The sequence below is a fragment of the Rhincodon typus genome, chromosome 1, assembly GCF_021869965.1.
Source record: "Rhincodon typus isolate 14 chromosome 1, sRhiTyp1.1, whole genome shotgun sequence".
Classification (NCBI taxonomy): Eukaryota; Metazoa; Chordata; class Chondrichthyes; order Orectolobiformes; family Rhincodontidae; genus Rhincodon; species Rhincodon typus.
The window spans coordinates 173,582,882-173,600,251 of record NC_063332.1 but is presented as its reverse complement, the minus strand read 5'-3'; the positions used below and the strand labels follow the sequence as shown (position 1 = coordinate 173,600,251).

Genomic DNA, 17,370 nt, shown 5'->3' with positions numbered 1-17,370 from the left:
ACACACACAGTCTCTCTCTCTCACACACGCACATACGCACACACACATGCACATACGCACACACACACACACAGAGACAGAAACACACACATTCTCTCGCACACATACACACACACGCACACACACACACATATACACACACACACACACGCATGCACAGAAATACACACACATTCTCTCTCATGCACACACACTCTTTCTCACACACAATCAAGTACAAGCCTCCAATCCACTCAATCCTGACTTGGAAATGCATCGCTGGGTCAAAAGTTAAGTGTTGCTGGGTCAAAATCCTGGAATTCCCTCCTAATGGCATTGTGGGTCTATGTACTTCAAATGGGCTGTAGTGGTTCAAGAATTACTCAGGCCTTTGAGTATTGGAGTTGGGAAGTCATATTGAGGTTGGTCAGGACATCGGTGAGGCCTCTTCTGGAATACTGTGTCCAGTCCTGGTCACTCAGTTAGAGGAAGGATATTATCAAGGTGGAGAGGGTTCAGAAGAGATTTACCAGGACGTTGCCAGTATGGAAGGTTTGGGTTGTAAAGAAAGGCTGGATAGGCTGGGACTTTTTTCACTGGAGTGTAGGAGGTTGAGAGGCGACCTTGTACGGGTTTAGAAAATAATGAGAGATAAAGATAGAGGTCATGGCGGTTGTCTTTTCCCTAGGATGGGGTAATTTCAAAACTAGGGGCCACATTTTCAAGGTGAGAGGAGAGAAGTTTAAAAAAGACATGAGGGGCAAATATTTTACACAGAGGGTGGTTTGCATGTGGGATGAACTTCCTGAGGAAGTGGTGGATGCGGGTACAATTACAATGTAAAAGACATTTGGATCAGTAAATGAATAGGAAAGGTTTGGAAGGCTATGTGCCAGGAGCAGGCAGGTGGGACTACTTTAGTTTGGGATTATGTTCAACATGGACCGAAGGATCTGTTTCCATGCTGTATGACTCTATGATGCTATAAGGTAGCTCACCACCACCTTCTCAAGGGATGTGTAATAAATGCTGGCCTAGGTAGTGAATGAATGAATAAAATAGACACTTAAATCTTTCCTCCAGGGTATTCTACTCTGCAGTCATCGGAAACAATTTCTCTTTAGTTGTTAGACCTAAACTCTTGATGGTTTTGTGATCCACAGGAACATCTGCTCTGTTCTCAATAATGAGGAACGTGCTTTAACACCATGTTGTCATAGTACAGTGTCTAAATGACTGAATTTTACGATTCATGCTGATAAAAGGTTTTTAAACATATTTCTGCCCCTTGGTTTACTTGTGCAGATTCAGGAAAAAAGTCACCACTTTCACAGAAAACTGAGAACTTCGTCCTTTGCTTCGATGACAGAGAGACTTCCTGTTACAGGACCCCAGGTAAGGAGAATTTCAAACACAGTCAGCATGTTTATCAGCAAAAGTATTTGATCATGAAAGCTTCCTGAGTCTTAATCACAGGCTCGGATCTTCAATTCTTGCAGAAAAATAACATTCCAATTTCTGTTGAAGTTAAACCATTTGGTCTTTTAAAACAAGAATGATCAGAAGAAATTAAATTAAATAGCATTGAGCTGTCAGTAGCTTGAGGTTTCATTGAGTCAAGAAATTGCTTAGAAAAGATTTCATACTGAAAACCAGAGGTAAGTGGTCAAAATGATGGCTCAATTAATGATTATTCAATTCTTGGAGTTAAAGAGTTTTTACAGCATAGAAAAAGGCACTTTGGCCCATTGTTTGCATGCCAGCCACTAAGCATCTATTTATTCTGATTCCATTTCTCACACTTGACCTAGAGCTTTGCCTGCTTGCTGTTTTCAAATGCTGATCTAAAAATGTCTTAACTATCCTGAGGTTTCCAGCCTCTTCCAACCTTTTAGGCAAAAGAGTTCCCGATACTCACCACTCTCTGAGTGAAAAGCATTTTCCCCAAATCCCCTCTAACCTTCCTGCTCCTTACCTTAAAACTGTGCTCCAATCCACCAAGGGGAAAACATTTCTCCCTATCTTCCCCTACTCAGAACTTTGTAGATCCCGATCAGGTCTCTCCTCAGCCTTCTCCATTCTAAAGAACACAACCTCAGTCTATCTAGTCTCTCCTTGTAGCTGACACACTCCAGTGTCCAGACAACATTCTGGTGAATCTCCACTGCACCCTGTCTCTTGTGCAGGCACATCCTTCCTATAGTGTGGTTGCCAACAGCTCAATAACTGATTAAACTTATTTCATGGACGCCAGGGAAAACTGTCTTCCATAGCATCTAGGGATCTTTAATGCACATCTGACAGGACAGATCAGGCCTCAATTTATCATCGCACGTGGACAAGAGGCTCTTTGGCAGTGCTCCTTTAGAACTACACTGGAGTGTCTGTCCTGATTTTGTGCTCAATTTTCTGGATTAGGCCTTGAGCCCATGACTTATGTCTTTGAGGTTAGGTGATACTCACAGCAGCGTGGCTAACCTTGTGAAAATGACACCGTGATGCAACCTGAACCCTGAAGGTATTTCATATTTTCCAGCTTGTTTTATCCCTCTTTCCTCTGCTCTCATTCTTACAACGTGACAAAGCCATGTTTACAAACTGCATCAATAAAAGCAGAAGCAACCTGGAAACTACCAAGTAAACGTTTCAGGTCTGTGACCTTTCTTCAGAACAAAACTCTTGTGCAGTGAGGTATAAATGTTAGGGGCTTAATCTCTGCATTAAAGGCAAGCCATTTAAGACTGAAATGAGGACAAATTTCTCCATTCAGAGGGTGATGAATCTTTGGAATTCTCTACCACACTGGACTGTGGAAGCTCAATCATTGAGCAGGTTCAAGACAGAAATCATTAAGTTTCTGGAGACTAATCATACGAAGAGATATGGAGTTGGGAGAAAATGGCATTGAAGCGATGATCAACCATGATCAAGAATGGTGGGGCAGGGTCAATGGGCTGAATGGCCTACTTCTGTTCCTATGTTCATGACCCTCTATTAATAGTTTTACGCATAGAAAGAACTTTCAAAAAAACTGAAACACAGTAAATAAACCAAGCTTAAAGTTGACCAGATATGGAAAGGAGGGAAAATTGCACTAATATATTTAAGATAATAAGACCATAAAATCTTAGGAAATAAGAACTGGAGTAGGCCATTCAGCCCCTTAAGCCTGCTGTGCCATTCAAGAGGATCATGGCTGAAATGACACACCTCACGCCCACTCTCCTACCCTTTCCCTGTAACCTTTGTTTCTCCAACTGATCAAGAATCTATCTATCTCAGCCTTAAGTATACACAAGGACTCCGCATCCCCCATCTGAGAGAAGAAATTCCACCTCATCACGATCTTAAATTGCCGCCCCTTTATTCTGAATTGGAGCCCTCTGGTCCCAGGCTCTCCCATGAGGAGAAACTGCTCTCAGCATTTACCCTGTCAAGCCCCTTGTGAATCTTACACGTTTCAATGAAATCACCGCTCATTCTTCTAAACTCCTGTGAGTAGAATCTCAATCTGTTTAATCTTTACTCATAAGACTATCCCTCCATACTGGAGATTATCCTCGTGAACCTTCTCTGAACTGCCTGCAGTGAAACTCAAGTGTGATACTTGAGATATCCCTGTGAGTTTTTGATAACTTCCTGTCCGTCGAGTAGCAACTCAGCAAAGAAGAGATTGAAGTGGAATTTTTTAAAAATTGAATTAGGACTGACATTTTGTGAGAGCTTCCTCATAGCAAAAGACTGCTTTTTCTACGTGAGTAGAATCCACATTTCTGTAAAGTCATCTGTTGTGATCTGATGTTATGAAAGGCACTACAGAAATATAATTTTTTTTGGCATTTTCATGCTGGAGGCTGTGGTTCTGGCCATAAGGAAGACAATGAAAGAACTGTTGGGTTCCCAATGGGTTCACATTTGTGAAGGATCTGTACTTACACTATTCAGCACAGAGCCAGGTAACTGGGTGATGACTTTCCTCTTCCTCCGCCCTGAAAAAATGTGGAATGCTAATTAAAACCCAGTAGTAACTGTACTGTGTCGAGATTAAGTGGGCAGCATGAATAGATTGCTTTTCTAAAATGGCCTAGGGATACAGGTGAACAGATCATTAAAAACAGTCTCACAAATCAACAAAGCAATTAAAAATGCTCACAAAGCACTGGGATTTACTTAGCAAAAAACTGCGGATGCTGGAAATCTGAAATGAAGACAGTTAGTGTTGGAAAAATTCAGATGCTACCAGATGCAAAGTCTTTCAAGCACTTACTTGTCTACATTTCACATTTCCAGCATTTGCTGTATTTTGCTTGTCCTTTAGCATCTAATTCACTGCCACTTCTCGTCTGGGAAAGCCCACCTTGAAGGATTTCTCTCCAGTGCAGTGTCGATTTCTCTCTTTCGCCTTGTTTATATTCATTGCCTTCTGTTTGCTGCAGATACTGTCAGAACTGCTGAGCATTTCTTGCATCTTCTATTTATATTCCTCGAGACAGTTATCTCAGACATTCTTTTTTGAGAAGGAAACTGAGATGAGTAAGTGTGAGAATGAGAGACTGAAATGCTGAGATAAGTGTGATGGAATGGCAGGAAACCTGTGCAACATATAAATAACAGTATGGATGGATTGGACTAAATGGCCAGTTTTAATGGAAGGTATTCCATGTAATTCAATGTGTGAAATTACTTAATGCTAGGACCATATTTCTGTACTCTGCATCCTGCAAACAGTACAGCCCTTGGTGAGTATTTGGAACTGTGCCCAGTTGGTGCTGTAGCTCTCTCTGTATATTGCTTTGTTGATTAATTGCAGGAGGGAGTTAAACTTTAGCAACATCACATTTATTTCCACCACTACAAAGTCAATATGCTGGCTGTGCCTGAGTCACTTCATTACAAAGAGCTGGCCAAACAATGGACAGGTTTCCGACTTCAGTGTATGTTTTGTTTTAAAAAAAGCCCAATGATTGAAGGGGTTACTAGTAGATGGGGGAGGTGATATTTCCGCAAACCCTTAATTAGGAAGCGGTAACAGAAAATGTATCCCACTTTTCTCTCCACCAATCACTGAGCCACTCCCATCCTGCGCCCCACATCCCACAGTAAAAATAACCCATTGGATCAGCGAATCCTAGAGGAAGAGGGAAGAATGCTAGACATGTGCTGGTTGAAAGACCACAGTGTTGTAAATGAGATTCAGCTACAGCCACGTTGTCTCTAATGGTTTGTGATACTGAACAGAGATATGAGTAAGCAATGCAGGCATTCTTTTTTTAAATAGGTACAGTCCATTCTTTTTTTAAATGAACACCAGCTTGTTATGTAAATAACTTCAAGAAATGATTTATGATGCTTTAACTTGATGAACGACTTCCTGTTCTCAAACAACGAACTGGAAACTGTCAGTCTGTACATACATTTATAAACAGACAACCACCCAATCCACCCAAAACAGGTACAGCTGGAGCTAAACACTCAGACTAATACCACAACATCGATTTTAAGCTGTCAGCTTTGTACCCTTCCTTTATAGAGTTGCAGAAGGATTAGAGCATGAAGGAAGCCATTCAAGTGATATTTTTCATGCTGTCTCTCTAAGAGTTACTTGACTAGTCCTACTGCCCTGCCCTTTCCCTGAAGCCCTGAAAATCTTCTCATATTCCAGTATTTATTTCAATCCTTTTTGAAATACGTGATTGAATCTGCCTCCCCCCACACACTCAGACAGTACATTCCAGACCCGAACCACTGCCTCCCCCCCACGCTCTCAGACAGTACATTCCAGGCTCTAACCACTGCCTCCCCCCACACTCTCAGACAGTACATTCCAGGCCCTAACCACTGCCTCCCCCCACACTCTCAGACAGTACATTCCAGACCCTAACCACTGCCTCCCCCCACACACTCAGACAGTATATTCCAGACCCTAACCACTGCCTCCCACCACACTCTCAGACAGTACATTCCAGACCCTAACCACTGCCTCCCCCCACACACTCAGACAGTATATTCCAGACCCTAACCACTGCCTCCCCCCACACTCTCAGACAAAGCCTCCAAAGCCTCCACACTCACTATTTGAAAATGCTTACCCCGTGCTATCTCGGTTAGTTTTGCCATTTACCTGAAATCTGTGTGCCTGGTTCTCAACCTTTCGAACAATGGGAAATGTTTCTCCCTTTCTACTTGGCACAGGTGCCTTGTATTAATGCCGCTTATTTAACAGTACTCCTGTCGTTATTATGACCACATTTTCGTAGAATCATGAAGGAATATATATTAGCTTTGGAGGCAGTCCAATGAAGGTTCACTAACTTGATCCAGGATGTAGAGGGAATGTCTTATGAGGAGAGGTTGAGTAGATGGGTCATTTCTCATTGAGCTTAGAAGAATGAGGAGAGACTTTACTGAAACATACAAGACTTTTAAGGAGACTTGACAGAGTAAATGCCAAGAGTTTGTTTCCCCTTGTACGAGTGACTAGAACAAGAGAGCATAATCTCAGAATAAGGAGTGACATGTTTAAGACAGAGATAAGGAGGAATTTCTTCTCTCAAAGCATGGTGGATCTGTGGTATTCTTTACTGCATAGGGCTGACTGGACTGGATCGATAAGTATTTTGAAGGCTGCAAGGGAATCAAGGGTTATGGGGGAAAGGCAGGAAAGTGGAGTTCAGGATGGTCGAATTGCCCGCAATTTCATTGAGTGTGGCAGAGTAGATTTTATGGGCAGAATGGCCTACTTTTGCTCCTAAGCCTAATGGACCACCTTGCTCCACCTCTTTAACATCGTCTGACTCCACCTTGCCTCATCCAGCTCATCATATGACAGGAAAAGCTTATAATATCTAGTATAGCCAACCACTTGAGGACCTCCTGGGATGTTGAGTAGGTAAGATGAGAGTTCTTTCACAGCACATGTTTGTGAGCAGTTTGACGTGATGTATTCCATGGTCATGGCCGCAGTTCCAGTTTGGGTTGAGCCCCATCTTCCATTTGGGGAGCAGATGGCCATTTTGCTGATGCCCCAAGTTTATCCAGTTGAGTGATATGCACTGCCTTCAGGGAGGTTCAGACTGGGAGCTGATGCTGTGGGTGTATTGATGAGGTGTTGGTTCTTTCTGATCATGCACACTCCGTTTTTGAGTTGCTGACATGTGCTCTGTCTGTGTGTTCTCTTTCATTGGGAGAGTGTCAGTTAACCCTCCTCAAGAAGACTATCAAATGCCCAAACATAGCCTCCTGGTTTGAAATGCATTGGCTTAATGATGAATCAACCAATAATCACTCGTGGGGTGAACCAAGATAATTTATTTAGTATTCCACACCTACCAACACATCTACCCCAGTCATGCTGTATTGGCCAACACAAGGGCGGCATCGTGGCTCAGCGGTTAGTACTGCTTCCTCACAGCGCCAGGGGCACCGGTTCAATTCCAGCCTCGGGTGACTGTCTGTGTGGAGTTTGCACATTCTCCCCGTGTCTGCGTGGGTTTCCTCCGGGTGCTCCAGTTTCCTCCCACAGTCCAAAGATGTGCAGGCTAGGTGGATTGGCCATGCTAAATTACCCATAGTGTTCAGGGATGTGTAGATTGGGTGGGTTATAGGGGGATGGATCTGGGTTTGATGCTCTAAGGGTTGTTGTGGACTTGTTGGGCCGAGCGGCCTGTTTCCACACTGCAGGGATTCTATGATTCTAAGTGATGAGAAAGTCATATTTGGAAAGAGGCACCTATAATATGGAGCAAGGACTATCATTACCCAAACAAATTAAAGTAGAATTCTGGCAGTATCATATAAATCATTATATTTTACACAGTGCTTTTTTTGTGTCCCAAATGAATCTGAAAGTCTTTAAAAACAGATTAGTTTTTGCAAGGTGGTTATTTGAGACACAGCAACGCTCCCTAAATGACAATGTGATGAATGAACAGTTAGTTTTGTTTTTGATAGTATTGGCTAGCCCATAAGGAGAAGTCTATTCTTCACCAAATGTTGGGAGAGATTTTTTGAAGTTTTGTGAAAACAGTCTGGGAGCTTTTAATGTCACACTGATTGTACTATTGAAAGGATTTCCGCTGCATATAACTGACTGAGACTTGAAGCCCACAGCTTGCCTGTTTACTTTGCGTTCTCTGTGTTCTGCCGAGATACAAGGGTTAAGTAGATTTACTGCACCTTGTGCACACCTTCAGTAATCCAGCCATCCATCATTAATTGCTTTGCAATGACCTGTGCTGAATTTGGCTGCCACATAATGAAAGTATCGTACATGTGCTATAGGTATGTAACTGAAGTGTATTATTTTCTGATGGCGGTTGTATATCATTTGCTGGATTAATTTGATGGATTAATAACCATTGCTACTTTGGTGTATTTGAAAATTCAAATCCCATTTTTCAAATCTCTCTGGCCTTGTTCCTCTCTCACTCATTTATCTGCTCGCTTCCCACACTTTGAGGTTTCTGCGCTCCTTCAATTCTGACCTCTTGCCTATCCTTGATATTAATTGCCTGCACCATAGGCATGTTTTATGATACCCCCTTTAAAACCTAGGCCCAAGCATTTTCAGCTTCTACACCAATGACCTTCTCTCCAAAGTAAGGTCAGAAGTCAGGATGTTCACCGATGATTGCACAATGTTCACTGATGACTGAACAATGCACCTTTCCCAACTCTTCAAGTACTGAATCAGCCTGTGTTTATATGCAGCAAGACCTGGAAAATATTCATATTTGGTCTGATAAGTGGCAAGTAACACAAATTGCCAGGCAATGACTATCTTTGACAAGAGAGAATTGAACCATCTTCCCTTGACATTCAATGGCATTCCCATTACTGAATCCCTCTTGGGTCAGCATCCTGAGAGTAATCATTGACCAGAAATTGAACTGGATGAGCGATAAAATACTATGGCTACAGGTCAACATTAGATAGGAACTTGCAGGGCAAAGAGTGAGTAGTGTGGAAGATGGTGGAGGCGAGATACCATGATAACGAAAGAAACGATGGGTGGAAGGAAGGGAGACTGAATTGTGGAGAGGTAAACCTCGAGGAGTTATGGGAGAAACATTCTGCTGCTCTTGGCCCACAAGCTGTGCTGCAAAAACAGTCACCCTACAAATCTGGCTCCTCTTGTCTCCCCTTATTTGTAGGTTTCTTGAGCTCTGAGAGAACCAATCCATAGCCTTAAAATCTGTGAAATTTGTGGCAGTTGGGCTCATTAGTTTTAATATTGAATTGGCTCATCTGCTTCTAGACAGCAGGTTTGTCGCTTGGTTCTCAGTCTGTTTGAAGTGGGTTGGCAGTGGTGTTCCTGAGTTTTGGAATTTTAGCATGAATCTGTTTGCTGGTATTCATACACTGATTGCGCATATGCATGATCTTAAGCAGAGGATTGAAAATTAACAAAAAGAAAAGTTGTACTTTGTTTAACAATTTGTGTCTTGACTTGATATACTGACTCTTTAAAATAGTTACATTAATTGGTATTTGTAACAATATTTATAAGAGATATTGCTGTGCTTCTTATGAAGAGAGATTGAGCAGTTTAGGCCGATACTAAGTGGAGTTTAGAAGAATGAGAGGCGATCTAATTGAGGGATACAAGATGCTGAAGAGGAATGATAAAGTAGATGCAGAGAGGATGTTTTCCCTTGTGGGGCAATCTAGAATGAGAGGTCATAGATTTAGGATAAGGGGTAGATGATTTAAAACAGAGATGAGGAAGAAAGAGGCAAAAACAAGAATTGTTGGAGAAACCCAGCAGGTCTGGCAGGATCTGTGGAGAGAAAGCAGGAAAGCAGGAATGACTTCTCTCAAAGAATCACGAATCTGAGGAATTCACTGCCCTGGAGTGCAGTGGATGCTGGGACGCTGAGTAAATTTAAGAAGATAAACAGATTTTTAATTAGTACTGGGTTAAAGGGTTATGGAAAGCAGGCAGGAAAGTGGGGTTAAGGTCAAGATGAGATCAGCCATGATTGTATAGAGTGGCAGACAAGGCTCGAGGCTGAATGATCTACTCATACTCTAAGTTCTTATGTTCTTATGCACATACTTTTTGGTGTCAGCAAGCACAGCCTTTTAGAGCCACAGAGTCATGCAGCATAGAAACAGTTGCAGTGCGTCTTGAACCCCCTTTCACCTGTCATGAGTGGTGGGGGTGTGGATGTGGGGTTAAAATTCCCCTCAGATTATGAGGTAGAAATTTGTCTTGTAGTGGTCATGGAGCAGGTGATTTTGGATCGACCACTCGAAACATGAAGCACTTGAAATTCAATTCCATTGCAGCTCTGGAAAGAACCACACAGCAAGATGGGCAGAATAGCATCCTCTGTAATGTATCATTTTAATTGGATGCAATCATTGCATACAACCACATAGATATTAGAAATAAAGAGTATGATGGCACCTAAATGTCAAAGCTTACAAAAATGACAGACATTAATACAACTGGCAAATTATTCTTTGTGTGTAGGCTGTTTTCTAACAATAACTATTCTTCAATTTGTTTCGTCTGTACAGGTTTGGAATTAACTTTAGTTCCCCAACTATAACAGATCTAACATTTTGCTTATCTCTAGCTCTCAATTAACCTTGGATATCTGATTAATGTTTTAGAGTTGTTTGATTAATGAGGTAATTAATCATATGTTTCTTGTTAACTTTCTGTGTAATTACATCACCTAATAATAGCTTCTTGTCTGTAACCTGTAAAAGACCATCCTTGACAACTCCCCAGTAACCCTCCTCCATGTCCTGCCTTGTCACCGTAATGCCTCTTGACCACATGACCTGAAGCGTCCACTTGCTCAGTCACAATGTGGTCTAACTCCATGTACCCACCTCTGGCTCATATGCCTTAATACTTTCATTTAACAAAAAGGTATCTATCTCAGATTTAAAATTAACAACTGATCCAGTATCCACTGCCATTTGTGGAAGAGAGTTCCAAGCATCGACTACCCTTTGGGTGTCAAAGTGCTTCCTTATGTCTCTCCTGAACGGCCTGGTCCTAATTCTCAGACTGTGCCCCTAGTTCTAGAATCCCCAACCAGTGGAAATAATTTATCTTTACCTATCCTGCCTTTTCCTGTTAATTTCTTGAAGACTTTGATCAGATCACCCCTTAACCTTCTAAATTCTAAAGAAAACAGGCTTAATTTATATAATCTCTCCTCAAACCTAATCCTTTTAGCCTCCAGATATCATTCTTGTAAACTTATGTTGTACTCCCTCCAAGGCCAATCTATCCTTCCTAAGACGTGGTGCCCCAGATCTGCTCACAGGATTCCAATTGGGGTCTAACTAGGGTTTTGTATAACTTCTTCATCCTTGTACACCAGTCCTCTCAATATAAAAACCAGCATTCCGTTAGCTTCCTTGATTATTTTCTACACCTGTTCATGACAGTTTGGAGGTCTTTGCACTTAAACCCCCAAGTCTCTTTGGACATCCACTGGATTTAACTTCATACCATCCAGAAAGTACCATGAGCTATCCCCTTTCTTGTCTAAACCAGACAATTCTTTTCAAGAGAATGGTGTTGATGAAGTTGTCACCATTCTTGTCAAATTCTTGCTGGGTTTGGTGTTGGTCTTGAACCTTGCTGAGGTTGGTTTAACTAGAACTCTCCAAGGACACTGTCATCTGCTGATGCTGTGATCAGGAAGCCATTGTCACCCACACCACTCGATATGGCACTTAGACAAAGCCCTTTGCTCACCCTACAAACTCTTGGAGATTTTGGTGAAACCCCAGAAAACCTCCTGACTCTGACCTCACTATCTCCACCCCGTCCCTGCCCCACCTTTGGTTTGCTGAAGTTCAGCTTGTTTTTTTCAGCTCAATGATGCAGGTTGGGAAGATTTCACACGTTAAGTTGTTATAATTGTCCATGGCAACCTTTGCTGATCCTGAAGCTGGCGAAGCTATGGAGATTCTGGTCAGTGTGAAATCTCCCATCACTGCGGATGGGTCATTAGGCTCTAACGCTGTCAGCATGTTGCAGCAAATTAGTTCAGCCAAGTCTGCTCGCATCTTAATCAGAGATGCATTATTAATAAACAGTGATATGGACAAGAGACAACTTTACAATAATTGTAAGTTATATTTAATCAGGCAGCATTTCATGCAAAGATATTAAAACATGCGATCTGGATCTATCACATCATGTAAAACACCTAATTTTACAATTAATTGCAATGGCTGTAATGACCCTGGTGAAGCAGCAGAAAGCAGATCAAGCAGGTAGCTTCTAATGAAATATTTTTACTAGGGTATGAAAGATGATTATGTTGATAGAAGCGTTTAGTAATTTGCAGAGAAGGTGACTGACCCTGAGTCATTTGCACTGCTGTCCTTTCTTGGTTAGTTGGCATACTGGAATTCTCCTGGTGAATTTCCATGCTACACTAATTAACTAAGCACTGTGGCATGACATCAAGAAGATGAACCTCTTTCAGTTTCTAAAACGAATTATAATGCTGTGCAGACTTTTGTAAATTAACTTTACACACAGCTACAGCATTAATCACTCCCAAAAAGATATCGATCACATGCATATTATCAGCTCAATTGCAGAATAAAACACCAATCTCAAGAGTAATACTCTGCTACACTAACACAATTTTTCAAAAGAAATGTCTATTGTTTTTGAACTGTTAACCTTGTTTCTCTCTGTGTAGATGCTGCCAGGACCTGCCGAGTTTCTCCACCACTTTGTTTTTATTTCATAATTACAGCATCCACAGCATTTTGCTTTTTTCTCTTTCATGATGGTGGGACTTAATCTCAGCTTCTACTGTAGCTGGCATGGAATGTTTGAGCTGTGGAATGATATCAGCATTGAAGGAGACATAGGAGCCATTGTGCTATTGCTGGCTGTTTGAAAGAGCTATCTAATTCATCCCACTTCCTCTGCCAGGATCCTCGCCACCAAACCCAACTGCTCATTCCTTTCACGTTTTTATCCAAATCCCTCTGGAAACAGCTATCAATTTCTCTACCACATCCACACTTTTCATGCAGTGTGTTCCAGATTACGTCAACTTGCTGAAGAGTTAGAGAACGTTCCATGTGTATGACTGTATTGCCAGCAAGGATCACAGCCATCTGACCTGGAGTGAAGAGTGGAAGTGACAGGACTCACCAGCCTGACTTGGAAATACGTCTCCGTTCCTTCAGTGTCGCTGGGTGAAAATCCTGGAACTCCCTCCCTAACAGCATTGTGGGTCTACCTACGGCACATGGCCTGCAGCAGTTCAAGAAGGCAGCTCACCGCCACCTTCTCAAGGGGGCAACTAGGGACGGGAAATAAGCACTGGCCCAGCCAATGACACCCACATCCCATGAATGTACAGGAAAAACTTCTGACAGTATGAGTCTGGATTATGGCAAGGAGTGAAGCAAATTGAAGAAGGTGGAGAGAGGGAAAGAAAGAGTCACAAAACAGAGGGAGAAAATGGTGGAGGCAACACTACGTTACAATATCTCTGTGCACAACGACACATGGAAGCCACAAATTTTGTCCAGTTATTGGTTGAAAATCCACATTTAGCTCACAGCAGACCACAAAGCTGGAAGACCACTGGTATATGACAACGATTAATAAGTGACAATTTATCTTTATAAAACATCTTTAATGTAAGAAAACATTTCAACATGCTACGCCATTTGTAAAATAAATATGTAAGAGAATTACAGAAGGAGGTAATATGTCAGGTCCTAAAGTGGGCTAGAGAGGTGGGTTTTAAGGAACATCTTAAAGGAGGAGAACTTAAAAGAGCGGTACTCAGGAACGTTTATGGCTTAGGTATAAAAGTTTTTCCTTTTAGGGGAGGTGATGACCTAGTGGTATTATTGCTAAACTGTTAACCCACAGACCCTGGTAATGTTCTGGGGACATGGGTTCAAATCCCACCATGGCAGATCGTGGAATTTCAATTCAATAAAAAAATCTGGAGTCACAAATCTACTGATAATCATGACACCATTGTTGATTGTTGGAAAAACCCATCTGGTTCACTAATGTCCTTTAGGGAAGGAAACTGCCATCCTTACCTGGTCTGGCCTCCATGTGACTCCAGACACACAGCAATGTGGTTGACTCTTACCTGCCCTCTGGGCAATTAGGAATGGGCAATAAATGCTGACCAGCGATGCCCACATCCCATGAACGAATAAAAAAAAACTGAAAGCCCACTGCCAATGGTGGAGTGATCAAATGTAGGAACCAGGATGAGAGCTTTAAAATCTAGAGGTTTCTGGATCAGGACCAGTGTTGGTGAGTGAGAAATCTGGCAAAACCTTCTTTATTCAAAATGTGGAACTCTTTACCACAAGGAGTGGTTCAGGTGAATAATATCAACACAACGCACAAGAGAGAAAGGAATAGAAGGAGACGTTGATAGGTTAAGAGAATATAAACCCAGTGAGGTTTGTGTGAAGCATTAACACTAGTGTAGACCAGTTGAGTTGAATGACTTGTTTGTGTGCTGTAATATTCTGTGTAACTGCATGGAAGAAACTGGAGAGGAGCTCTTTTTCAAATTTCACTTTGTTCATTAACCATGAGTGTCCAGTTTGTCGGTACAGAATTTCAGTCAAATTAAGTGAGTTGTCCTGCAGAGGTTTCTGTGATTAATTTCACTGAGATTCGTTAGCAGTGTTTTTCCTGCCTAATTAATTCTGAAACTGGTTTCCTGGAACTGTCTAAGAAGGCACCCTGCAAACACAATCATGTTAGTAAGAACATCGGGTTGGTTCAGCTTGATGGCTGGCACTGACAGACTGACTGGAGGCGAAGTTTCCTCTCCCTCTGAATAGCCCCCTGTGTCAAGCAAGGAGCCACAAAGCCAAAGGAGCTGGACTCTTGCCCACGTGTAGCTCCTCTTGTTCTTTTTAACTTGAGAAGCTCGATGTGAGACAGATGGCTCAGACCACAGTGCAAAGCAACAAAAACATAGGTCGGCGGTATTCGTAGACACTGGGCTGTTTGCTTATTTTATTCCCAAATTGGTAAAATAAATGTAAGCCAGTATTGTGGGATAATAGAACAAATGGAACATTTTTCAATATAGATTACCAATTAGTGAATTTTAGATTTAATTCATTTATGTTGGAAATTATTTTGCAGAGATGGGGATATTTGTCAAGACCAAATTTTTCCCATTAATACAGTGGGACAGAACTAGAAGGAAATAGCAGCTGGAAGAGGCCATTCAGCCCCTTGAGCCTGCTTTGCCATTCTAGGTCATGGTCGGTTTTCGATCTCAAATCCATATCCCTGTGCGATCCCTGCAGTTCTTGACATCATTGCTATTTAGAAAACGATCAGTCTTGGTTTTGAACATACTCAATAATTGAGCTTCCACAACCCTCTGGGTTAGAGAATTCCAAAGACTCACCACCTTCTAAATGAAGAAATTTTCCCACATCTCAGTCCTAAGTGGCTTGCTCCTTATATTTGGAAAATATATCATGGCCATGCATTTAACAAACTAGATTTGGATTGCAAATTATATATTGGTTCATGCAAATATATAAATTAGGAATACATTCCATGCCATATTACATATCCATTTCTGGTAGGGCCTTGCTTCGATTCAAACAGACACATATATGGAGATACATTTCCTACCTACTGTATGTAAATATTTGTTTCATTTATATATCAGAGGTTAGAGTCTGAAAAGGTCCATTAACTTTCACCATGTTGATTAAACAGTGTAGACCTGAGTACTACACTCTCTAATCAAGTATTGCAGTTGGAGCTAAATTTCCTTTTGCTTTTAAAATCCTGACGTTACCAATCATTGCTTGTCTTTTATTTTGTTTCTTCTTCCATGGGATGTGGGCACCATTGACAAGGACATCATTATTTCCCATCCTTAACTGCCCTTGAACTGAGTGTCTAGCTCGGCCATTTCAAAGGACAGTTAAGAGTCAACCTCATTGCTGTGGGTCTGGCGTCACATGTAGGCCAGACCAGATAAGGATGGCAGATTTCCTTCCCTAAAGGACATTAGTGGGTTCTAATGGCAATCAGTGATAGTTTTCATAATCACCATCACTGAAAGTAGTTTCAATTCCAGATTCAATTCAATTTTACAAACAAAGGGACATTTAATTGGAATTAAAGGGAATTTAAACTCCACCACCTGCCTTGGTCGGATTTGATCCCTACAGCTTTCATCAAATGTCATTGCCATTGTTCCAACATTTCTTGCTATGCATTAATCCCTCTTATTCAAGAGGGACCAGTTTGTCCTGTAGTGTGATGTTTTGGCTTTGAGCTTTTCTTTAATTGGAAAATAATGAGTAAGTTTTCTGGGAATTTCTCCTGGTCCACAGCAACAGAATAGCCCTGGAGCACAGCAGAAAGTTCAATTATGCGGGAATGACCATATCTGTGACTACATAAAAAAAACATGCTGAGGTGAGGGACTTTTGAGAAAATTCCCGATCACATTCATTTCTCTTAATGTTTTATTACATGAGTTTTATACATTTAACAAATAAATCGCTGCTTAATTATGCAGTGAATTCATGGGAAACTGCTTTATCCAGAGAGTGGTGTGAATGCAGAGCTCGGTCCCACAGGGAGTGGTGTGTGAAACAGCACTGATATATTGAATGGAAGCTGGATAAACATCAGACAGAAAGGAATAAAAGGAGATGGTGATAGAGTGTGATGAAGTGGGGTGAGAGGAGGTTCAGATGGCGTACAAACACCCATGTAGACCAGTAATGATATATATAAGAGATAACACAGTGTGGAGCTAGAGGAACACAGCAGGCCAGGCAGCATCAGAGGAGCAGGAAAGCTGGCGTTTTGGCTCGGGACCCTTCTTCAGCCCGTTTCTGAAGAAGGTCCCGACCCGAAACGTCAGCTTTCCTGCTCCTCCAATGCTGGCCTGCTGTGTCCCTCCAGCTCCACACCATGCTATCTCTGACTCCAGCATCGGCAGTTCTTACTATCTCTCAGTCATGATATATATTCTGTTTCTGTGCTGTAATTTTAATGCAGTGTTGCTAATTGAATGAAGGGTCTGAACTATTTTGATGGCAGCAATTCTGAATTTGTTCCAGACTTTTTCTCAAACTTGTGATGGAAAAGTAATAACAAAGCTTTGCTGATGTAACATAAAAATTCAAACAGGGGAAACATTCTGTCTGTGATGGGGTTTTCCCCACCGCGGCAAAAATGGTACAAGCAGTCAGGAATCCGAGGTTCTGACAAATTTTCCCATTTTTGCAGGAGCAGAATCAAAAACTGTCCATGATGGATGAATGTGTATTTCACAGAGGCAGCTGGCTATTTAAATGATAGTAGTAACTGCAGATGCTGGAGAATCTGAGATAACAGGGTGTAGAGCTGGATGAACACAG

The 17,370-nt window shown here is 41.7% G+C and overlaps 1 protein-coding gene across 1 annotated transcript in view; it reads left to right on the top strand.

The window, feature by feature from the left end:
• The window catches only part of stpg2 (sperm-tail PG-rich repeat containing 2), a 311,631-nt gene that overhangs the window by 102,310 nt on the left and 191,951 nt on the right, over positions 1 to 17,370 (top strand). The window contains exon 9 of the mRNA XM_048612036.1: positions 1,285 to 1,374. Within this exon, the coding sequence (XP_048467993.1) occupies positions 1,285 to 1,374 (90 nt within the window). The remainder of the gene's footprint in view (positions 1 to 1,284; positions 1,375 to 17,370) is intronic.